General features: G+C 35.9%; 1 protein-coding gene across 1 annotated transcript; it reads left to right on the top strand.

Moving 5' to 3' along the window:
• Positions 1-2412: 2412 nt before the first annotated feature.
• On the top strand, positions 2413-24360 carry LOC103485831 (GDSL esterase/lipase At1g29670-like). The gene is made up of 5 exons (XM_008443552.3): positions 2413-2688; positions 15729-15853; positions 16836-17084; positions 17907-18153; positions 23970-24360. The coding sequence occupies exons 1-5, from the start codon at positions 2436-2438 to the stop codon at positions 24197-24199; spliced, it is 1104 nt and encodes a 367-aa protein (XP_008441774.2). The 5' UTR covers positions 2413-2435; the 3' UTR covers positions 24200-24360.
• The last annotated feature ends 1298 nt before the right edge of the window (positions 24361-25658 follow it).

Here is a 25658-nt window from a genome sequence, read left to right as displayed (position 1 = left end):
CTCTCCTCAACCCAATCATCTTTATCTTCAACCCAATATCTCTACCAATTTTATTATCCAAATAAAATAATTATATTATCTTCAAAACTTAATTAATTACACAACCAAAAATATAATTAATCAAGTTTCATCGCTTACATCCAATTAAAACACAACTCCCAAGCACTACCACCACTAGATATTTTCTTAATATCTAATAAAAATCAAATCTTCAAAAGAATCAATTAATTCAAAACACCCAAAATTTCAATACTTACACTTAAGTTTTTTGGGTGTTACACCGCAACATTATTATACTATTTGAAACATAAAATTCTCTAGGACAAAGAGTATGTTTTCCACTTTTTTTAGCCCTTTTACATGCCTAGTACTATTTTGCCTTTCCTACGCCTCATTTCTTCAACTATCTTCGAAATTGTTCTAATTCTATCCAAATGTGATTCCTACAAATAAACATAAAAAATATTTCAAATATCACAATTAGAGATTGTTTGGGAGGTTAGAATGTAACCAACTGGATTATTGAAAATCTGGGAGGGAATGAAATGAACGAGTAATCAAGGGTGAAACAGAAATGCAATCATGGAGCATGAAAATGTTGGAAATGAGAGTTTGATTGAAAATTATAAAAAACAAAATAAATTTGTTAATACAAATCAGACCAAAAATGCTGTGGGCTTTGGATTTTACATTACATTATAAGTTTGTTCCAAGTTCTAAGCTTAATAAATCAATTTTTGAGTTGTTTGCTAAAAAAAAATATAGATGCCATCCAATTTTTGTGGTTTTCAAATAACTTTGTCCTCTTTTTTGTGAAGGTTTAGTATAATAGATCCAGATTAAATCAATTAATATTACTTTGAAAACACAATGCATATGTTGAAAATCGATTATTTACGGCCTCTATTTATTGTTTGTCATATTAAAATAAGGGGTCTTTTTAAAAATATAAAAAAGCGGCAAATTATTTACACTGTATAAAACAATTTCGAAAATAGAAAAAGCTCATAGGCCTACCGTATAAAATAACAAAAATGTCTCATCAACCACGCCGTCAACAATGCTCGAATAATATATTTGCAAACGTTTAAATTTGGTTATTGTTTGTTACGCGATCGTTTAGATATGACTATAAGTTTGGTACGAGATCGTTTAGATATGGTTACAATTTATCTTTTCAATTCTATCGTTTAATTTTGTTACAAGATCGTTTAATTTGGTTACGTTTATATTTAGTTACATGATCGTTTAGATTCCCCAAATCTAAACGATTTTTTTTTTCAAAATTTGGTACACAATTTTTTTTAATGTTTTTTGGTATACGATCGTTTAGATTTCTCTGAGCAATAATTTAATTTTTTTACACGATCGTTTGCATTTGGCTACTCCAATCTAAATGATTTTTTTTCAAAATTCTTTATACATGATCTTTTATTTTTTCTGTACAATCATTTACTTGTTTTTACACGATCGTTTACATTTGGCTACTCCAATCTAATTTTTTTTTTTTAATTCTTTATAGACGATCTTTTAGATTTTGCTATTTTTTGTATATGGTCGTTTAGATTTGGTTACCCAAATTTAAACGATGTAAAAAAAAGAAGAAGAAAGACAATGGAAAGAAATCACAGCGAAAATAAAGAGAAAAAGAAGAAATACGATGGAAGGATTAAACAACATAAAAAAGAATCAGAAAAGAAGAAAGACGATAGAAAGAAATCAAAGCAGAAAAAAAGAAGAGAAAAAAAAGAAATACGATGGAAATAAATTGTAGCAAAAAAAAGAATAGAAAAATAAGAAAGATGATGGAAAGAAATCGCAAAAAAAAAAAGACGATGAAAGAAATTTCAAGAGGAAGACGATGAAAGAAATCGCGAGTAAGTGAAGAAAGATATAAGGACAAACCTGAAATATTTTATTACATAGACTGTAAATAATTTGGTGTTTTGTTAGGTTTACGAAAGTTTCTTTAAAATAAATCACTTTTAATGCTAGCCCGTGGTTTACTGATATTTTATTAAAAAAAAATCACTAGAAGGTTTCCAAAAACAATTCCAATTACTTAATTTTGGCATTAAAGTTAGGGTAATGAATAGTATTTGTCAAAGTCAAAGAGGTTCATTCATATTACATCACTTGTTTGAATTAATTATAAAAGGAAAAAAAAAAGGACGAAATGGGAATTAACAAGTTCCAATTTTTGTATTAAAGTTTGGGATAATTGCATTTTGTAAAAGTCAAAGAGATATTCATGTTACATCATATCCCTTTGTTTTATTTTAACTAACTAAATAATGGATAATAAATTTAAATCAAACGAAGAAAACGAAAGGACAAAATGGGAAGTTCCCTCCCTCCTAAATATATATATATATAGTATGTCCATAGTATGAATGTAAAGAGGTGGAAGCACACAAGACACATACTGCAGTCACATGAACATGAAGTCTCATATTTGGTATTCAATTGTGGTTTATGTCATAGTGTTAAGCTTGGAAGGTAAAAGTAGGGTTTTTGGAGAGCCTCGAGCACCTTGTTACTTCATATTTGGTGACTCTTTGTCAGATAATGGGAACAACAATAATCTTGTAACTAGAGCTAAAGCAAATTATATACCTTATGGTATTGACTTTCCAGAAGGTACTACCAGGAGATTTTCTAACGGTGGAAACGTTGTTGATTTTATTGGTTTGTTGTTCTTCCCTACTCTCATTTATTCTACTAATACACCCTTATTTTTGTTTAATTAATTTTGTGATAAATTATTTAAAACGACCAATTAAAACTATCTGCAAATATAAGAAAATACCACAGTTTATATATTTGTAACATGATAGATACAAATAATAGTTTTTCGTGGTGTACAACAAATAGTATTGATCAATATTTTTGTTCAATTTCTTGTGATGAACAATGGCAACATAGCTATTTTATGTAGTCATTCTTTTAAATTTTATAATTTTAATTTTAGTTCTTTACGTTGAAACTATATATCCTGAAACTTTTAAGTAGAAATAAAGAATTGTGTGTATTGGTCACCATTTAACTAGTTGAATCGTGGACATGACTGATAAATACTTAAATGAAATGTGATTATATACGTGGACCATGTTTATGACTTGGTTAACATAACTTGACATGTTGAAGAGTAATATTGTAACGACCCAACTTTCCGGACTAAGCTGAGGTCACTACCAAATACCAAAACTCGACCATTCAACACAAAATTTAAAACGGACCAGTTACGATTCATTAAAAACATTAGAAATCTTACAAAAAGACGGTTTCGGGCCCTATTTTAAATCAATCATAAAAAGTCTCAAATAAAAACTCGAGTCATCAGTTCAAAAGCACAAGTCAAATATTCTGACAAAATACATAGCGGAAGCGATAAGAAAACCAGACGCGTCCATATGGCCTTCACGCGTCCTTCCTGCCTCTCGCCGGTCTGCCCCTCACTGTGCCCTTACCTGAAAAGTTAAAGAAGAGAAAAGGGTGAGTATAAACATACCCAGTAAGGGACCCACTACTGGGCCTGTTAGGGGACAACAGTTAACTTCCTATTCGGGGGTACCCTACATAACAGTCTAGTGGTCCCGTAGAACGCACATATCAGTCTAGTGCTCCCGAAGGATGCACATATCAGTCTAGTGCTCCCGAAGGTTGCACATATCAGTCTAGTGCTCCCGAAGGATGCACACATCAGTCTAGTGCTCCCGAAGGATGCACACATCAGTCTAGTGCTCCCGAAGGATGCACACATCAGTCTAGTGCTCCCGAAGGATGCACACATCAGTCTAGTGCTCCCGAAGGATGCACATATCAGTAAGGCACACTACCCCATAGATGAAGCTAACCGTTACCCCTCGGTCTATACTAAATCGTCTACCACAGTCATACCACAATCATCAATCATTTTACAATTTCCCTAAAGGCTTTACTGGCCAAGTAGTATAAGCTTAAACCATTACACCCTCAGTTGCTATACGCGTCAACTATTCGTATACCATTATGGAAGAGCCCCAAGACTCAAACAGCTAAATAACCAACTGAACTCACTGTCCTTCCTCGTCTAATCCCATGATCAACATCCATCAATCTAAAATTTCAATCTACAATTAGCGGTTGCAGTTCAGTTACATCAGACAGAAACATAATAACAGTGCTTAACAGTCAACACAGATACACTTATTCAGTATAGTCACTAACGTGTAATCCCCTGTGGATTACTACGTTTCCGGCCTCGACCCGAGGTCCAGTAGTAGGAAAACCCTTACCTGATACTCGGTTATGCCCCTCGATCGAATCCACGCTCAACAGATCCACCTACGAAACACGAAGGTTTTAGTTGATGACTTTAGTAGAAGTCGTTTTAAAAAGGTCAGAAGCGACATCCGTTGACTTACCCAAGGAAAGGAAAACTACCTCCAAACAAGCCTACTGCGAGACCCGAGAACTCAAACGTCAACCCTGTACTACCTTCAAGGGAGAAAAGTAGGGCCACAACTTATTCCAATATTCAAACTCTAATCGGATGTAGCAACATTAGGAAATTCATCGAAAACAATCCTTACCGAAGACGCACCGTGACCCGGAGCGGAGGAAGGAAGGCTTAGGTGGCTTGGTGAAACAAAGAGCTCGGCTCGGCTTGAAGGCGTTCGGCTCGGCTCGGCTCGGCTCCACCTCGGCTCGGCTCGGCTTGGCTTCGGCTCGGCTTGGCCTCGGCTCGGTTCGGCTTGGTCTTGGCTCACAGCTCGGCTTGTGGCTCTGCACAACTCGGCTCGCGGCTCGGCTCACTCGACTCGCGGCTCGGCTCACTCGGCTCGCGGCTCGGCTCACTCGGCTCGCGGCTCGGCTCACTCGGCTCGCGGCTCGGCTCACTCGGCTCGCGGCTCGGCTCACTCGGCTCGCGGCTCGGCTCACTCGGCACGCAGCTCGGCTCGCGGCTCGGCTCACTCGGCTCGCGGCTCGGCTCGTGGCTCGGCTCCCTCGGCTCACTCGGCTCGGCTTACTCAGCTCGCATCACTCGAATTTGTGTGTTGCTCGGACTGGAAGCGGGTCTCGGGTTAAAGGCAGGTTCTCGGTCGGGTTGGACGAAAACGACAGCCACGGTTTGAATGGTTTCTCCTCCGATGGACGACGGCTGCGGCGGCTTCGCAGACGACATACAAGGACGGCAGCTGACTGCTTGGTGGAGAGGCGACGAGCGGCGGCAGCTCCGTTGTTGTGTGAGGCCGAGAAGGAATCGGAAATGGATGGGGAGCCGCGGCGGACGACGGTGGAGATTTGAAGCTGCCGACGATGGAAACGGAAACGAAGATGGAGATGAAGAGAGATGGTGACGCGTGCGGAAGAGAGAAACGGAGAGAGTCGCGGCGGAAGAGAAAGACGGAGAGGGTGGCGGCGCTGCGTGAAAGCGGTGGAGAAGAAACGAAAATGAGGGGGGGCTGGCGCGCGGGTTAGGGTTCTTCTGTTTTTTTAAAAATATATATATATATATATATCAATTAAATAATAATAATAATTAATAATAATAAAATATTAATATCAAGAAATTATAATAATAATAATAAATATTAATATTTATATTAAATAAAAATAATAATAATTTATAATAAATATTAGTATTAAATAAGTATAATAATGTTAAATAATAATATTAGTATTAATATTAAATAAATAAGAATAAAAGTTATTAATATTAAACTTTAAATGATAAAAGTACCAAATAATAATATAATTAATATATTATTATTATTTTAGCGTTTTACAAAAATCTCAAATTTCCGAACAATTCACTTAAAATGCTAAAATTTTACCTCGAACTTCGGGGCGTTACATTCTTCCCTCCTTAGGGAACTTTCGTCCTCGAAAGTTTTATTCCTCGAACAGCTCAGGATAACGGGACTTCATGTCATCTTCACGCTCCCATGTAGCCTCTTCTACCCGGTGATTCCGCCATAAGACTTTAACCAGAGGGATTTCTTTATTCCTCAACGTTCTAGCAAGCACCTCAACAGGTTGTTCAGTATAGCTCAAGTTTTCATCAATCTCCAGTGCCTCGTAATCCACTACATGGGATGGATCTGGCACGTACTTCCTCAACATAGAAACATGAAACACATCATGAACTGTCGAGAGTGATGGTGGCAACGCCAAGCGATAAGCTACAGGGCCAATCCGCTCCAGAATCTCAAACGGCCCAACAAAACGGGGACTCAGCTTTCCCCTCCTTTCAAAACGCACGACACCTCTCATAGGTGCTACCTTTAAGAACACCTTGTCCCCTACCTCAAACTCAAGATCCTTCCGCCTCACATCTGCATAACTCTTCTGCCTACACTGAGCGGTATGCATGCGTGATCTAATCTTCTGTATCGCTTCGTTAGTAGACTGAACTAACTCAGGACCCATCAATCTTTGCTCACCCACCTCACCCCAGCAAACCGGGGATCTACAACATTTGCCGTACAAGGCCTCAAATGGTGCCATGCCGATGGTAGCCTGATAGCTGTTATTATAGGCAAATTCCATCAAATGTAAGTGGGAGTCCCAGCTACCTGGAAATTCCAATGCACACGCTCGCAACATATCCTCTAAAACCTGGTTCAGACGCTCAGTCTGACCGTCAGTCTGTGGATGGAAAGCCGTACTAAAGTCCAACCTCGTGCCCATAGCGGTCTGCAAACCCTTCCAGAATTTGGAAGTGAAACGGGCATCTCTATCAGAAACAATCGACACTGGCACCCCATGCAACCTCACTATCTCGGACATGTACAACTGTGCCCACTTATTAGCAGTATAGGTGGATTTACCCGGAACAAAGTGTGCTGACTTGGTAAGCCTGTCCACCACAACCCAAATCACTGTAAAACCCCTCAGAGTCCTCGGGAGTCCTGTAATGAAATCCATGGACACGTTTTCCCACTTCCATTCCGGTATACTCAAGGGTTGTAATAAACCCGCTGGTTTCTGCCTTGGTGCCTTAACCTGCTGACACACCAAGCATCTACTAACAAATTCTGCTACTTCCCTCTTCATGTTACGCCACCAATAAACCCGCTTCAGGTCCTGATACATCTTCGTACTACCTGGGTGCATGGAAAATGGGGAACTGTGAGCCTCAGATAATAATTCTGTCTTAACCGCACTATCCGACGGCACACAGAGGCGTCTCTCGAACAAAAGTCCACCATCAGAGGATAATGAGAACTCAACCGCTTGCCCTGCTTCTGCTAGGCCACGTTTCTCAACCAGATAAGGATCGTTACTCTGAGCATCAATGATCCTTTGCCTCAAAGTCGGCTGTACTGTCAACTGGGCTAACTGCATAGTAACTGCCCCCACTGACACTGCAATCTCAGCCCGCTCAAGATCCCGATGCAATGGGGCCTGTCGGGTAATAAGTGCTGCCGAATGTGATACCTTTCTACTAAGAGCATCAGCTACCACATTCGCCTTGCCTGGATGATACAGTATCTCACAATCGTAATCCTTCACTAACTCAAGCCACCTTCGCTGTCTCATATTCAATTCTTTCTGAGTAAAGAAGTATTTCAAGCTCTTATGATCCGTGAATATCTGTATCTTTTCACCATATAAGTAATGCCTCCATATTTTCAAAGCAAAAACCACTGCTGCCAACTCTAGATCATGTGTAGGGTAGTTCTGCTCATGACTCTTCAACTGCCGAGACGCATAAGCGACCACCTTACCCTGCTGCATCAAAACACAACCCAAACCCTTCTTGGAAGCATCACTATAAATCACAAAACTGCCAGAACCATCAGGTACAATAAGAACCGGTGCGGTAACTAGCTTCTGTTTAAGGTTCTGGAAACTGTCCTCACATGCCTTGCTCCAAACAAAAGGAGCTCCCTTCCTGGTCAACTGAGTGAGAGGAGTAGCTATACGAGAAAAGTTCTCCACAAACCGTCGATAATAACCTGCTAAACCTAGAAAGCTACGAACCTCACTGACAGTGGAAGGTCGGGTCCAACCGGTGACTGCCTCTATCTTAGCTGGATCCACAGAGACCCCAGCCTTAGAAACCACGTGACCCAGAAAGGACACCTGCTTCAGCCAAAACTCACATTTCGAGAACTTTGCATACAACTTATTATCCCGAAGTGTTTGCAAAACCATACGTAAATGCTTCTCATGTTCGGCCTCCGTCTTGGAGTATATCAAGATGTCGTCGATAAACACGATCACAAAAGTATCTAGGAACTCCCTAAACACTCTGTTCATCAAGTCCATAAACACTGCCGGAGCATTCGTCAAACCAAAGGACATCACAATAAACTCGTAGTGTCCATACCTGGAACGAAATGCTGTCTTCGGTACATCCTTATCCTTAATCCTCAGCTGATGGTATCCCGACCGAAGATCAATCTTAGAGAACACTGTGGCTCCCTGTAACTGGTCGAATAGATCGTCAATCCTGGGCAAGGGATATCTGTTCTTCACGGTTACCTTGTTCAACTCCCTATAGTCAATACATAGACGCATCGATCCATCCTTCTTCTTAACAAATAAAACTGGAGCACCCCAAGGTGACACGCTCGGTCGAATGAATCCCTTATCAAGCAATTCCTGTAACTGTACCTTCAGTTCTTTCAGTTCTGCGGGGGCCATTCTGTAAGGGGCCCTGGATATAGGAACCGTGCCCGGCTGCAACTCTATGGCAAACTCAACCTCCCTGTGCGGAGGTAACCCTGGAAGTTCCTCAGGAAAGACATCCGGATAGTCCCTCACTACTGGTTCTGATGACAGGGATACATCGGCCTCTCTAGTATCCACCACGCTCGCTAAGATACCCCAAGTACCCTGACTGAGCAGTTTACTGGCCCTGATGGCTGAGATTACCTGAGGCAACGACCTTGACCCTTCTCCTTTAAATTTAAAACTGGCCCTCGAGGGAGGGTTAAACGTTACCTCCTTACGGGAACAATCTATGCTGGCGTGGTTAGCGGCTAACCAATCCATACCCAGGATTACATCAAAGTCGAGCATATCCAGAACCAACAGCGTTACCTCAATCACATGGCCTGCTATCTCAATCTGGCATGTTTTCACCTTTTCCTTCGACAACATACACTCCCCGGAAGGAGTAGATACTGATAGGACATGGTGTAAGGGCTCTACCTCTAAGCGGGCATGCAACACAAATGTGGACGAGATAAAAGAATGCGACGAACCCGAATCAAACAATACTAAGGCGTAATGCCCCAACACTGGGAGCGTACCTGTCACTACCGTGCCTGCCGTCTCAGCCTCAGTCTTGTTGGTAGCAAAGACTCTACCCTGATGTGGAGCACCTGCTCCCTGATTCTGCGCGTTCCCCGTGAGTCTCAACGGGCATCTATCAGCTGTATGACCCTCTTGCCTGCACTTAAAGCAAGTCCTGGTCCCGAATAAGCAACGGCCCAGATGGTGCTTTCCACAAGTGGTACACAACGGCTTCCCTCTGGCAGCCTCCCCTGCCTCAAAAGGTTTCTGCTGGAAGCGGCGAAACTCACCACCTGATCTGAAATTCTGCTGTGGCACTGGAACTGGCTGCTGCTCAGCCTTCCTCTTCTGTCCCGATGTCGAACCTCTACCAGCGGTCTTTGACGAGTTAGCCCTCTCCTGTAAACTGAGATCCACTGCCAGGCGCAGTGCATCGGCGTGAGTAGCGGGTCGGAAAGCTCGGACCAAACCCTGAATGTCCAGTCGGAGGCCTCTAACAAACTTATCAGCTCTGGCCGCCTCGGTTGCTATCATCTCGGGAGCGAAGCGGGACAACATGTCAAACTCCGCATCGTACTGCTCCACTGTCATGTCACCTTGCTCTAAGTTCAGGAACTCCTGCCGCTTGGCGTCTCTCAAACTAGCAGAGAAGAATTTCGCATAGAAACTCTCCTTAAACTGCTGCCACGTGATCTGACTCACATCACCACCTAGCATTCTCTCTGTAGTCTCCCACCATGCAGTACCTCTGTCAGTCAACATAAAAACAGCACACTGAACTTTCTGATCCACAGGGCATTTCATGTAACGGAATATGGTCTCCAAGGATGATAACCACATCTGAGCCCTGGTGGGGTCCTCCAAAGACCCATCGAACGTCGTGGGATTATACTTCCTGAAATCCCTCAGATGCTTAGCCTCTGCTGACAACTGATCCGGCACGAACTGGGGCGCAACTGGTACTGGGGCCGGAGCTGGAGCAGGAGCTGGTGCTGGAGCTGGCGAGGCAGGCTTCTGCTGCTCCCGCATCTGCATAATCAAATCTCTAAACCTCTGCTCCATGGCGGCTAGGTCCGCATGAGTAACTGGCGCAGCCGGGTCAGGGGCTTGGGCTAGAGGCTGCACCTCAGGTTGAACGCGTCCTGCTCCCCTTCCTCGGCCTCCTCGGCCACCCCTACGTGCACCTCTCCTTGGCGGCATTTCCCTAACAACCACCAACGATCCCTTTACTCATAATGGTAATTGAATTTGCAGTTTAACTTAGGTAAGGTAATGCATGTAGAGTTATACATATACTTTCATGGGAGCGTACCTGACGAGCGGCAAGGATCGTTTCAGCCATAAGGACACAAAACACAGACTCACATTATAAGCCAGTCTACAGAACCTAAAACTTAGGCTCTGATACCAACTGTAACGACCCAACTTTCCGGACTAAGCTGAGGTCACAACCAAATACCAAAACTCGACCATTCAACACAAAATTTAAAACGGACCAGTTACGATTCATTAAAAGCATTAGAAATCTTACAAAAAGACGGTTTCGGGCCCTATTTTAAATCAATCATAAAAAGTCTCAAATAAAAACTCGAGTCATCAGTTCAAAAGCACAAGTCAAATATTCTGACAAAATACATAACGGAAGCGATAAGAAAACCAGACGCGTCCATATGGCCTTCACGCGTCCTTCCTGCCTCTCGCCGGTCTGCCCCTCACTGTGCCCTTACCTGAAAAGTTAAAGAAGAGAAAAGGGTGAGTATAAACATACCCAGTAAGGGACCCACTACTGGGCCTGTTAGGGGACAACAGTTAACTTCCTATTCGGGGGTACCCTACATAACAGTCTAGTGGTCCCGTAGAACGCACATATCAGTCTAGTGCTCCCGAAGGATGCACATATCAGTCTAGTGCTCCCGAAGGTTGCACATATCACTCTAGTGCTCCCGAAGGTTGCACATATCAGTCTAGTGCTCCCGAAGGATGCACATATAAGTCTAGTGCTCCCGAAGGATGCACACATCAGTTTAGTGCTCCCGAAGGATGCACACATCAGTCTAGTGCTCCCGAAGGGTGCACATATCAGTAAGGCACACTACCCCATAGATGAAGCTAACCGTTACCCCTCGGTCTATACTAAATCGTCTACCACAGTCATACCACAATCATCAATCATTTTACAATTTCCCTAAAGGCTTTACTGGCCAAGTAGTATAAGCTTAAACCATTACACCCTCAGTTGCTATACGCGTCAACTATTCGTATACCATTATGGAAGAGCCCCAAGACTCAAACAGCTAAATAACCAACTGAACTCACTGTCCTTCCTCGTCTAATCCCATGATCAACATCCATCAATCTAAAATTTCAATCTACAATTAGCGGTTGCAATTCAGTTACATCAGACAGAAACATAATAACAGTGCTTAACAGTCAACACAGATACACTTATTCAGTATAGTCACTAACGTGTAATCCCCTGTGGATTACTACGTTTCCGGCCTCGACCCGAGGTCCAGTAGTAGGAAAACCCTTACCTGATACTCGGTTATGCCCCTCGATCGAATCCACGCTCAACAGATCCACCTACGAAACACGAAGGTTTTAGTTGATGACTTTAGTAGAAGTCCTTTTAAAAAGGTCAGAAGCGACATCCGTTGACTTACCCAAGGAAAGGAAAACTACCTCCAAACAAGCCTACTGCGAGACCCGAGAACTCAAACGTCAACCCTGTACTACCTTCAAGGGAGAAAAGTAGGGCCACAACTTATTCCAATATTCAAACTCTAATCGGATGTAGCAACATTAGGAAATTCATCGAAAACAATCCTTACCGAAGACTCACCGTGACCCGGAGCGGAGGAAGGAAGGCTTAGGTGGCTTGGTGAAACAAAGAGCTCGGTTCGGCTTGAAGGCGTTCGGCTCGGCTCGGCTCGGCTCCACCTCGGCTCGGCTCGGCTTGGCCTCGGCTCGGCTCGGCTCGGCTTGGTCTTGGCTCACAGCTCGGCTTGTGGCTCGGCTCAACTCGGCTCGCGGCTCGGCTCACTCGGCTCGCGGCTCGGCTCGCGGCTAGGCTCACTCGGCTCGCGGCTCGGCTCGTGGCTCGGCTCACTCGGCTCGCGGCTCGGCTCGCGGCTCGGCTCGTGGCTCGGCTCCCTCGGCTCACTCGGCTCGGCTTACTCAGCTCGCATCACCCGGATTTGTGTGTAGCTCGGACTGGAAGCGGGTCTCGGGTTAAAGGCGGGTTCTCGGTCGGGTTGGACGAAAACGACAGCCACGGTTTGAATGGTTTCTCCTCCGGCGGACGACGGCTGCGGCGGCTTTGCAGACGACATACAAGGACGGCAGCTGACTGCTTCGTGGAGAGGCGACGAGCGGCGGCAGCTCCGTTGTTGTGTGAGGCCGAGAAGGAATCGGAAATGGATGGGGAGCCGCGGCGGACGACGGTGGAGATTTGAAGCTGCCGACGATGGAAACGGAAACGAAGATGGAGATGAAGAGAGATGGTGACGCGTGCGGAAGAGAGAAACGGAGAGAGTCGCGGCGGAAGAGAAAGACAGAGAGGGTGGCGGCGCTGCGTGAAAGCGGTGGAGAAGAAACGAAAATGAGGGGGGGCTGGCGCGCGGGTTAGGGTTCTGCTTCTGTTTTTTTTTAAAATATATATATATATATATCAATTAAATAATAATAATAATTAATAATAATAAAATATTAATATCAAGAAATTATAATAATAATAATAAATATTAATATTTATATTAAATAAAAATAATAATAATTTATAATAAATATTAGTATTAAATAAGTATAATAATGTTAAATAATAATATTGGTATTAATATTAAATAAATAAGAATAAAAGTTATTAATATTAAACTTTAAATGATAAAAGTACCAAATAATAATATAATTAATATATTATTATTATTTTAGCGTTTTACAAAAATCTCAAATTTCCGAACAATTCATTTAAAATGCTAAAATTTTACCTCGAACTTCGGGGCGTTACAAATATTTATATGCATCTTAGATGTCATCTATTTTTTGTCTTCTACTTTCATCATACAAATAAAAAAATAATTCAAATATTTTATAATGTAAAAATATTTTGAGGCATGAAAAAATTGTGAGTGTATAATTTAATGAGATGCACGATATCAGAAGCACCTAATACAATCTACTTGTTTGAGTAGAATTTTGAACTTTTGTACTCATGGTACACAAAACTCTTGTACCATGTTTGCACAGGTTGAGTACACCTTCAAAGAATATAGTTGTTTTTGTTACATCATATATATGATATTAAATTTATTTTTACAATCCACACATCAACTTAATTTTTTGGGTCAACCCATAATTTAAGATGATATATAATGATTATTTAAGATGATATACAATAATTTGATGTTATGTGTTAAGCCTTATTTCATCACCAATTAAATTTAATTTTTATTTTTGTCCGATCTTCTTTATATTTCAAAGCACACAAATGAAGATGAATGTTAAATAATTTGAGTCAATTGATGGTCGTAAAACTTAGCACATCATTTACTTTCACTCATTAACTTAAACTTTTGGATCAATAAGTAACTTGTAGAATTGGAAAAAAGTTAAACTTTATAGACTGGTTACTTGATAGATATAATGGAAATTATGGAAACAAAAATGATGGAAATCTTTGTTAACTATTTGATTTTTAGATTTTAAATGCTGAGCTATTATAGATATATCTACTTCATTCACCCAAAAATTCCACGATTTATTGTTAAATTTCTACTCTAAAAAGAAAAATTGTAGAAAATAGCATCATTTAGAAAATAAATTAAATATAGCAAAATGATAAAATACTCATAAAAATAGCAAATATTGACCAATCAACTAGCAAATCTTTTTAAAATACCAAGTCAACTGGCCTTAAGTAACTATCAATTATAAAAGCTATCAATAATAATGATATCAATTGATAGCACATTTCTCAAAATGAATGTTATCATTGATAACATCTATTATTGATAGCACCTTATAACAACTATTAATTGCTATTACTGAACTAATAACTACTATCAATAATAGCTTTAAATTTGAAAAAATCGGGAAGAAACACTTTTTACAGCTATTGGTAATAACAAGTGAGAACAGCTATTTGTAATATTCATTAATTGTAGCTATTAGCTATAGCTTTCGACATAAGAAAATTAGGAAGAACTCTGCGTAATTGTCATTTCTCAAATTGAAATCTATCAGTGTTAGCTTTTAATTTGAGAAATTCAAGAAGAAGCATCCAAAATGGGGGTTGCACGTGGGTTTTTGAGATTTTAATTATTTTGGTGTTATAGATACAATTATTTTTTTGTTAATTTTCATAAATAAAAGCATCAAAATATTTACTGCCTATGTAACAAAATCAAAAAGTCCACGAAGCCGGTCATTTTTTAAAATATTTTAGGTTTGCCCTTACTTTCCATCTTTCTTCTCTTCTTCTTCTACAATTTTTTTCATTGTCTTTCTTCTCTTCTTCTTCTTCTACAATTTTTCTGTTATATTTTTTTTGAAACCATGATCTTTGTTTTCAATCCATCATAAATCTTGTATTATATTTTTTTTCAAAGTGTTATTTGGTTCAAGATCGTTTATCAAATGTAAAAGAGCTATGTATAAAAATTGTTGGGATATTGATACATGATTTAGATTTGGCTACAACTAAATCTAACAAATATAAAAGATCTTGAAAAAATCCAACAAATATAAAAGATCTTGAAAAAATCCAACAAATATAAAAGATCTTGAAAAAATTCAACAAATATAAAAGATCTGGAAAAAAAATTCGTTGGGATATTGGTACACGATCGTGTTTAGATTTGGGTAGCCAAATCTAAACGATTCTTTACCAAATATAAAATAATCAAGATCGTGTACCAAATATAAATTTTTTATAGATTGTACAGCCAAATCTAAACGATTATATATCAAATATAAATGAACCAAGATCGTGTACCAAATATAAAATCTTTTATTTTGGGATATTGGTATACGATCGTAGGTAGTCAAATCTAAACGATTGTATTGTCAAATCTAAACGATGTTGTACAATTGTTGGTCAAGTCTTGTAAGATCGTGTACCAAATATATTACGTGTGCGAGTGGCCAATTAATCATTCTTCGACTGGGACATTTTTTGTATTTTCTATTATGAGCCTCAAGACTTTTTCCATTTTGAAATTATTTTGCACCATGTAAATATTGTATTGATTTGTTATATTTAAAAACAAACCTCATTATTTTATCCATATGTTATATATTCTATTATTTTCTTTACTTGAATATCATTTATGCAAGGGGGTCCATTAAGAAAGCCCTGCATTTGATCACTATTTCACCCAGCAGTATAGTAATTACTATTTGATCGTTGGCTTCAAATTTTTGAAAATTTATATTCTACTTCGTGTTAAAATACATAAATATTAAAACTCTTTTTCTTTTCCTTTTATTTACGTTTGCAGCTGAAAAATTGAACTTTTCGAATTATATCCCACCTTTTATGAATACAAGGGGTTTCAATATTGCTCAAGGTGTAAATTATGCATCGGGAGCAGCAGGAATTCGCAAAGAAACTGGACGAGCACAGGTACTTAAAAAGTACTCTTTTTCCTTTTCCTTTCAAAAGCTCTTGTGAATAACATTACAATAACTTTCAGATAAACTCCTTGTAAATAACCTCAGAAGAATAAAATTCTACGGTGATAGTAAATGGAGTATTAAGCCTAGTCATTTTGTTTAAAATTAAGTATAAACACTCTCCTATTACTTTATTTATTTAAATATCAATTCGCTATTATGTATTTTTTATCAATGATTTCAAAAAGATAGTCAAATTTTGAAAATAATGAAAAGTAGTTTATGACAAATTTGTTTTTGTTTTTTAATTTCAACTAAACGTTCAACTCCTATATTTAATAAAAATGCAAATTAATTACAGTAAAAAACTGAAAGAAAATAAGCACATTAATTTTCAGAAAAAAGAAAAAGAAAATGATAACATGAAAGGAGTCTCTTTTTTTATTTTTTTTAATTGTGCTTATTTCCTCCCAATTTATTACCATGTTTTTTGAAAAAACATAGATGACTAGTTTTACACAATCACGATATCAAATAGACGAACAGACACCAGTTGTATCATAAAATTAAAAATCCTACAACAAGTAAACAAATAAAGAGATACAAAAATTAGCAACTCAGTATATAGTGATATATCAACTATGTCTAGGGGACAACATGTCTAAGAAAGATAAAAAAAATTTACTAATACTAAAGAGTTAAATAGTTTATAACATAATATTTATCTGCAATATATACACGATCACTACACTTTTCATCTTTCTTAATTAAATAAGAGAGTTAAATTCATAACCGAATTTGGTTAATACTAAACAATACAACAAAGAAATTTAAAGATGGAAAGAAATATTTAGCCTTCTTTCTCTTAAAACACAATGGTTGCTTAAAAAAGAGGTGTTATAAGTTTGAAGACAAGTTTTGAAAATACAAAAACATTGTTAAGTCATTGTAAAATAACCTTTAAAATTATCTTGTTTACTGTTGCATGGTAGGGGCAAGTAATAAGCATGGACGAACAATTGAGGAACCATAATCTTATAATTCGTCAAATCCGTCAATCAATGAGAAACAATGACAGTGCTACAATGACATACCTTAAACAATGTTTATACATGGTTGAGATAGGTAGCAACGATTACCTGAATAACTATTATGTGCCATCTTTTTATCCAACTAGTAGCCTATTTTCTACACAAGAGTATGCCAATGTCTTAATCCAACAACTCTCTTCACAATTAAAGGTTAGACCTTACAATTAATGCTATTTCATTCTATAATTCACTTGTTAATATATTTGTGTATATAAGAAATTGTATCTAGTGAAGTTTGGTAAATGATCTTCTTGCTTTTGTTAAACATATTGATATAATTAAATTTACAATAACATATCAACCTACGTTTTTTGGTTAGCTTGTCATTTTTTACGATTAGAATAAGTGATTTTAAGCACAAATTTCTTTGGTTGCATTATATTATATATATTCAAAAGTTATTTGATAAATAAACTAAATTATCCATGCTTCCAGAATCATTTTTGGTTAATACTACTTTAAACCATTTCTTTAAGTTTTGGTAGATTACTATTTGATTTTTGAAAATTAAACGTATAAACCCAACTTATATATTAGAGTTTCTTTGTTATATATATAATCTACTTTTTGTAATAATATTGTTTGGAAGAACCCATTCAAAATTTTGTTACCATTCTAGATTTGGTATAAGAATATATAAGTACAAATTTTAAAAACTAAAAACACAAAAAAAAAAAAAATTAATGGTTTAAAACTCATTTTGTACCAGAGAAGTTTCTTTATTATAAATTAAACACTCCAACTAAACTCTAAAATGGAAAATATGTATATTCTAAACAACAATTTCTAAATTTTAAAAGTTACCTATAATTAATCTTTAGCTCAATAATATTAATAATTTCGTTTTTAAAAATGTTACATATATCATAGTACAATAAATAAAGATATTATATATCTTTTATCCGTATGCTCACATTAAATAATGGAAGTTGAATTGATATTATTGTTTTGAGAGAATAATATGTATTGTAGAGTTTGTATTGTAAAGGAGCTAGAAAGATTGCTACTTTTGGAGTAGGGCTTTTAGGGTGTACTCCATATGCAAGAGCCACCTTTGAAACCAATGGATCTCCATGTGTGGATAATATCAATGATGCCACACAACTATTCAACATTGGCCTCAAGTCCCTTGTTGATCAGCTCAATTCTCGTTACAACGATGCCAAGTTTACCATGATTGACGTTGCACAAATTTCCACTGTTCAACCTCCTAATCAAGGTATAATATTTTTCCTTTTAGACAATTAAAACCTAATACTATGTGTCATAACTATTTATGTTTTTTTTATTATTATCTATTTATAACATAATTTAGTTATATAATGCATCCTATATATTTGTGTTTCCAAATTTTGTTCATAATGTATTCCTTCTATAAATGTTTTATGACAAAAAAAATAATAATAAATTAAAGTTAACGTATATTGTAAAATATAAATTAAAAATCATAGTTCAATTGACACAAAGCTTACTCTATCGACCTAGAGGTAAGGGGTTTCATTCTTCCCCATCACACACATATATAGTCAAAAAAAAAAATTTAATATACTGTAACGATTCAACTATTTATACTAAACTGAGGTCATTACTAATAATAATACATAAAAACTTGCTTAACAAACACTATTACAAAAATTGGACTACTTGACGTTAATACTGTGTCAAGTAAACCTTTACTTGACATTTTTAAAAGCGTCAAGTAATCGACTGTCAAGTATAGTCAGATTACTTGACACTAAAACACCGTCAAGTATACGTTTACTTGACACTGCATTAATGTCAAGTAATCCATCGCACTTGACGCTAGTTATATGTCAAGTAAGGTTGTATACTTGACACCTTTTACAAATCAAGTAAGCTTGTATACTTGACGCCTTTTACGTGTCAAGTAAACGTATACTTAGCGTCAAGTGCGATGGATTACTTGATGTTAATACAGTGTTAAGTAAACCTATACTCGACGGTTTTTGCACATTAAGTAAGATCGTATATTTAACACACGTCAAGTAAGATAGTATACTTGACATGTATTTAACGTTATGTATACTGTTTATTAATATATTAAATATATAAAATTTTCATTTTATGTTTCCTACATTAGGTACATTTGTTTCAATAAAACATATCAATGATCAACAAAATAAACTTTCAAACCACTGTTACACAACAAAATACATGACAAATAATTGAGTAAAATAAGTAAACCAACAATAATTTCATTCTTCTCAATAATGTCATCAACAATTACACAATTCTAATCCAAATATAGCCAGCTAAAATTTCCTATATGTGGCCTATTCCAAAATCAACAATAATAATAGCTATCTTATATAACAAAAAACATGTGTTGTATACCAAAACTAAAGTTTATCCCCTTGCATCTATTGTCTCATGTATATAAGTATAATGGCTATGAACAAAACATTTACACAAAAAAGTTTATAGGCATTCCCATATGTTAGCCATTTACAAAATTAATTAAGAAGATCATATCTAGGTGTATCTATCACATGCACGAGCTAAAAATTCAGCCCACTCCACTTGTACTTCATCCAATTCAAGCTGTGAGTATGAGTTTCTTGTATCGATCTATAAAACATAAAAAGTCGAGTAAACATTTTGTTAAAAATAAAATTAGCCATATTATACTATTTATAATGTACAATATAAGTAGTTTAAAAACATACTGCATTAGAAAAACATACCGCATCAGTAATAATGCTTGTGGCCTTACTCACGATTTCGCGCATGTATCTCATGACATAATATCCACATTCAATAATACCTACTTGTAAAGGACACTATAACACAAAACCAAATAACAATGCATATTAGATTATGTGCTAAATTAAATTTACCTTTACCGCTTTCTAGAATGTTGTTTTTCTAGTCTTCTTCAAATTCTTCTAAGATTGGAGAATCGTCAAGGCCCTACATTTCTCAAAGTATAGTATATTAAGCATTTAGTTGTAAGAAAGAAGTTGACAGACAGACATCTTCTAAAGTAACAAAGAAGAAAATAATTTCACAATGACATAACATCATTTAATAACATAACATCTAAATATATATTGAAAAACTTCATCATAAATAGAAGTATGTAGAAATAAATCTAGAAAGATAAAATCCTAGCTCGTGCTTTATCTAATTTGAAAGAGAAATAATCAAATAATACAAAAATACAGAAATAAAAAATGTAAAGTAAAAGCGAAAGCACAAAGTTTCCTTATGGTCAGTCGCGGTCACTTTTTGTTATTCGTCAGCTTCCCTCTACCTCTGCCTAAAAAATTAAACATAAAAAGAGCGAGTATAAACATATACTCAGTAAGGGACCTACTACTAGTCTCGTTACGTGTCTATTAACTTTCCATTAGAGTCCTGTAAAGAAGTACACCTAAACTGGCACATTCCCAAATACACGCAATCTATGATCTCATAAGAACATATCTGATTTTCGGTGAACCCAAAGGAACACCTAGGACAAAATTGGTCTTTGGTGAACTTGAAGGAACACCTAGGACAAATTGGTCTTTAGTGAACCCAAAGAAACACTTAAGACAATCGGGTTGTAACTGTCAAACCATTCGTATACATAACATATAATAAAATATTGATGATCTCATCGGACAACATAGTTATAAAAGGTGGTGATCACGAAGGACATCCATATAGGTATGACCTAATAGATAAAGTTAACAGAATATCCAATCCAGTAGCACATCATAACATTATAAACATGGCATGAGTATTAATCACAATGTCCTTAATCATGGGATTAATATTTCATGTATCATCATTAACGTAATCAGTCATCATCAACATGGAGAAATCACATGCAAGCTCTTAACTTCGGTTTGAAGGTCTAGTAGCTAGGAGAATCTCTTACCTCGAGATAAGTTTAACAAAGTGATTCTAATAGTCACGGTCAAGCTTTCCAAATAACAAGCCTTAAACAGCAAGGGAACCCAATAATTAAAAACTAATAATTTTAATGGTTGACGAATGATGCAAGAAATAAATTTAATTCAATTTACCCAATGTTGAGATTGAATTCCAATTCAACCTTAATTTTTAAAATCACAGCTCTGACCAGTTCTTCCAATTAGATCTAACCAAGCCTTTATGAAAAATATAATCCACTTAATCCAAAATTAATTTATTTAGGTTAAAAAAATAATACTTGATGGACATACCAAAAACTTGATCAAATACTCTCCAAAACGACTAAAAATAGGTGGAAAAAGACCAAAAACGGTTAGGCGACTTAGCTAGGAAGAAGGGATGGCACACGCGACTCGTGAAGAAGAAGGCTCGCCTCGCGAAGGAAGGCGGCTCGGGTCATGCTTGGTAACCTTTTACGACTCGACTTGCGATGACTAGACTTACGAACAGTGGTGGGATGCAACGATCGACGACAATAGAGAACGACTAGGCAAAAACGACGGAGGAGACCCAAGCTTGTCGAAGAATCACAGACGGCTTACGAACGCCTCAGCTTCAACGACAATTTGGCGGTGGAAGACGGAGAAGGTGGCAGACGAGACGCAAAGGGAAACTCGAATGGCGGCGGATCAGTGAGCGACGGCTAAGGTTTTGTGTGTGTGAGGAAGAAGATGAATATGTTGAAGATGTATAGGTTGAAAATGAAGTGCACACTTCCCGAGGTTTTTTTCCTTTTCCTTTTCCTTTCCTAAAATATGTTTCTCTCTTCACTTAAATACCATCAAATCAAATTCTCTCTCTTTTTTTTCTTTTTCCAAAAAATAAACTCAAATATTCTTTCTTCTCGTTAAACTCTTCCATTACATCATCCCATACCTTCCCTCTTCCCAAAACATCACATATAATAATCTTAATAATTATATTATCCTCAATATAATTATTTTACCCTTCCTTATACTTTAATTATGTACAAATATAATTACTCCAACTCCTTAATTCTCACTAAACCAATTAACAAATAACAAAACCTTAATAACATAAAACATTCAAAATTTTAAAGCTAATTAAACATTCTTCCAACCAATATTTAATTAATCCAAATTTTCACAAAAACAACCAAAATTTCAATGTATCTCAAATTAACACTCTAATAATTCCAACATAAATAAAATTACTCCAAGATAATTAAAATTAAAAAATTACCTTATATTTTGGAACATACAAAAACATTCATCATTCATATTGTAATTTATAATTTATAATTAAAATAAGAAAATTTGTTGTAAATGATGAAATTACTGAAAATATTTACAAAGTACAATAAATTTTCAAATTTTATCAATGATACACATTAATAAATTTCTACCAGTGTCTACTTGATAGACATTTATAATATAGATTTATGCTATATTTATCACTGATAGAAGTCTATTAATCTCTATTGGTGATAAAACTCTTTCAATGTCTATTGATATTTATCATTGATAAAATTTAAAAATTTTCTATATTATGTAAGCGTTTTGGTTCATTATGCTATATTTGAACATTTCTTGTAAAATAATATATGTAAGTCACGAAATTAAGAAATAAAATAAGATAATGTATACATCTACCTATTGCCAAATTAAAATTAAGATAATACACATTAACCCAACCAAAAATAGAACATACATTTTTAGTTGGTTAATTTTCATAAATATAACAAAATATAAAATATTTAATGTATATGTAATAAAATCAAAAAGTTCATGAAGTCAGTCATTTTTTTCAATATTTCAGATTTGTCCTTCTTTTCCATCTTCTTTCTTCTCTTTTTCTTGTGCAATTTTTCTTTTCTTTTCTTTTCCATCTTGTTTGTTCTCTTCTTCTACAATTTTTCTTTCTTTTTTTTTTTGAAATCATGATATTCGTTTTCAATCTATCATAAATCTTGTATTATTTTTTTCTCAAAGTGTTATTTGGTTCACAAGATTGTGTACCAAATATAAAAGATATGTGTACACGATCTTTGACAAAAATAGTTTGGTTGTTGGTACACGATCGTTTAAATTTGGTACACAATCTAATCGTGTATCCAAATCTAAACAACCAAAATCGTTTAGATTTGGTACGTGACAGTGTATCATAATTGTGTATCATAATCGTGTATCATAATCGTGTGTTGACTAAAACATTTTTTGGTATTTTCTATCGTGGACATATGGGCTTTTTTCGTTTTTGAAATTGTTCTATATGATATAAATATTTTATCGGTTTGTTATATTTTTGAAATTTCTTTTTATTTTCTCAAAATTCTCTATTTTGGTTCATTTGTTTGGTTCGTTTTAAATAAAAATAAGTACATTTGCTAATTCTTTCTTACTTCTTTCTTTACTTTTCTTTTGATTAAGAAACATGCTTAAGGATCATATTCAATTATGCTCCGTACAATTTTAAATTAAACATCTAAAAACAACAAATTTAATGTTCAATTTATATTTTTTTATATTTATTATATATTTCATAAAATCAACATGGATAAAATAGTGCACATTTATGCGGACAATAACTAGAAATTTAAGAAAATAATACGAAACTCAATATGGTTGCTTCTAAAAGATATGTACATAATTTTGGAAACACAACAAAGTACTTTTCCAAGAGTGAGAAATTAGAAAGACGAATCGTTATCATGCTTTCTATTTTTCATACACCGAACAAAATTACCAAACCACCCTTGAATTAGTTAATAGCTATTATTTCATATGTAATATGTAAATTTTTAGGGCGTTCCTAAAAATAACAAAAAAAAAGAGTTTATGATAATATGGTCTATATCACTATATTTTTTAAATTACAAAAATAACATATTTAATTAAAAGCGGATAATCCTCTAATAGCCCTCCGATATTTCTCTAATAACCGCTAATAGCCGTTTGATATCATTAATTACTTGTCATATTTCTCGTATTCGCAATATGCAAAATCGAGGTGACATGACTATTTTTTTCTAAACTTTTTTGTCATATGATGCAATTTTCCTTTTTTTTCTAACTTAGATCGTAAATAATGAAATTTATAGTTACTAAAATTTCAAAAACTTACATATTGCAGGTCAAATAATTTCAGATGTTCCTTGTTGTGAAGTCCAATCTGATAATGTGCAATGTGTTCCTTTTGGAAGAGTATGTGGCAATAGGAGTGGTTACTTATTTTATGATGGTGTTCATCAAACAGCGTTTGGATATGAGGGTTTGGCTAATAGATCCTTTATTGCCCAATTTCCTAATGACACTTACCCTTGTGATATTCAACAACTTGTTCAACTCAAACTCCCTTCTTAAAAAGCTTGTCCAACTTCAATAAGTCTTTAAGTTGCTTTTTCTGTGAGAATTCACAAGATGTTTAGAAGAGTAATGTTATATCTATAATAATTTTATGTCTCTTAATATCAATTATGGTGTAATGTCAAGTTCAACATCTAATAAACATCTCTAAAAATCATTATGAACTATATGGTTGGTGCTTGGTAAAAGATATGAGTTTTGTTATATGGTGCCTGATAAAAGATATGAGTTTTGTTATATCTATGTGTCACTTTCGCAAAGGTAAGAATCGATGTTTTTTAGATGTTTTCGTTTAAATGGAATGTTATTATATTGTTGTTATTTTGGGTACGAAGAATTTGGAATCTCAATATCAAGAGATTAAACATGTATCAATATTATTTTAACATGCAAATAATTTTTGAATTATGCTTCAATTTCCCAAATGTCTTTAAAAAACCCAACCTCCTAAAAATTTCAGTTGTAGAAATACAAGTTAGAGTTCTCTTTATTCAAGATAAATAGTGAAAAATGACTAGGAAACGCATTAAGGACACTTAGAAATTTTGTAATTTGCCTACAATCCATTTACATGTTTACAATGCATTGATTCTTGGATATTATGACATCAGGCTGTTTTCTTTGCAGAATTTTGTTAAAAAAAAGGAACAATCAGGTGAACGCCAATGTAAAGGATTATCAATGCATTATCAAATGAAATGTAGTTAAAATATGTTGAAAAGTTCAACAGCGCAAGGAACATTAACCTAAAGGCGTTTAAAGCATATTACTAGCCACCACATTAATTACGAAGTGCTGAAGGCCAATGCATTGTATAATTTTCAAAACACGGAGGAGACCCACATAGTGTAAAAGTAGGCATCGAAAAACATTGAATGTGCATGGTAGACGTTGAGTGTTGCAAACCTATAAGTAACTTGAGGATGGAACACAAAGAGAACGGAGGACTAGAACAAAAACATTGCCCATATTATCTCAAAAGTGCAAATTCCATCCTTCCCCACATCAAGAGCTTTGTCAGACAGAGATTACTTATATCAATATAAGCAATCCAACTTTCAATCCATCTATGTTGTCTTTCATCTTTACTAATTACATGAGTAGCTAAATTTCTACGAGGTAAAGGGGTAGATTCAATCCATAAAAATGAGTAAAGATGTAATTAGTATGTTTCACATGTGCGGTGACACCACACTTAACACATCAAAAGACTTAGTTGGGCAGTGAAAGTTAACTGCTCGAAATAGTAAGTGACAAAGATTCGGTTAAATGAATATAAGAATCAACTTAGAAAAAAGAGCAAACCTATTGCATTTGTACATCATTTGCATCTAGAAATAGAGCATTTGTGGCCTGTGGTGCCGAAAGGACGCATGTCTTAATTTGCATGTGAATACATAAGTAGTGTCTCAATTCATTAAAGATTGAATAAGCTTCTTGACCCCGCTCCAAATAA

The sequence above is a fragment of the Cucumis melo genome, chromosome 5 (assembly GCF_025177605.1).
Source record: "Cucumis melo cultivar AY chromosome 5, USDA_Cmelo_AY_1.0, whole genome shotgun sequence".
In the NCBI taxonomy this organism is placed as follows: domain Eukaryota; kingdom Viridiplantae; phylum Streptophyta; class Magnoliopsida; order Cucurbitales; family Cucurbitaceae; genus Cucumis; species Cucumis melo.
This window is presented reverse-complemented; position numbering and strand designations above follow the sequence as displayed.

Coding starts and splice junctions, on each gene's coding strand:
- LOC103485831 (XM_008443552.3), top strand. CDS start 2,436: ATGAACATGAAGTCTCATATTTGGTATTCAATTGTGGTTTATGTCATA. Junction 15,854..16,835: donor AAGAAACTGGACGAGCACAG/GTACTTAAAAAG, acceptor GTTGCATGGTAG/GGGCAAGTAATAAGCATGGA. Junction 18,154..23,969: donor TGTTCAACCTCCTAATCAAG/GTATAATATTTT, acceptor TACATATTGCAG/GTCAAATAATTTCAGATGTT.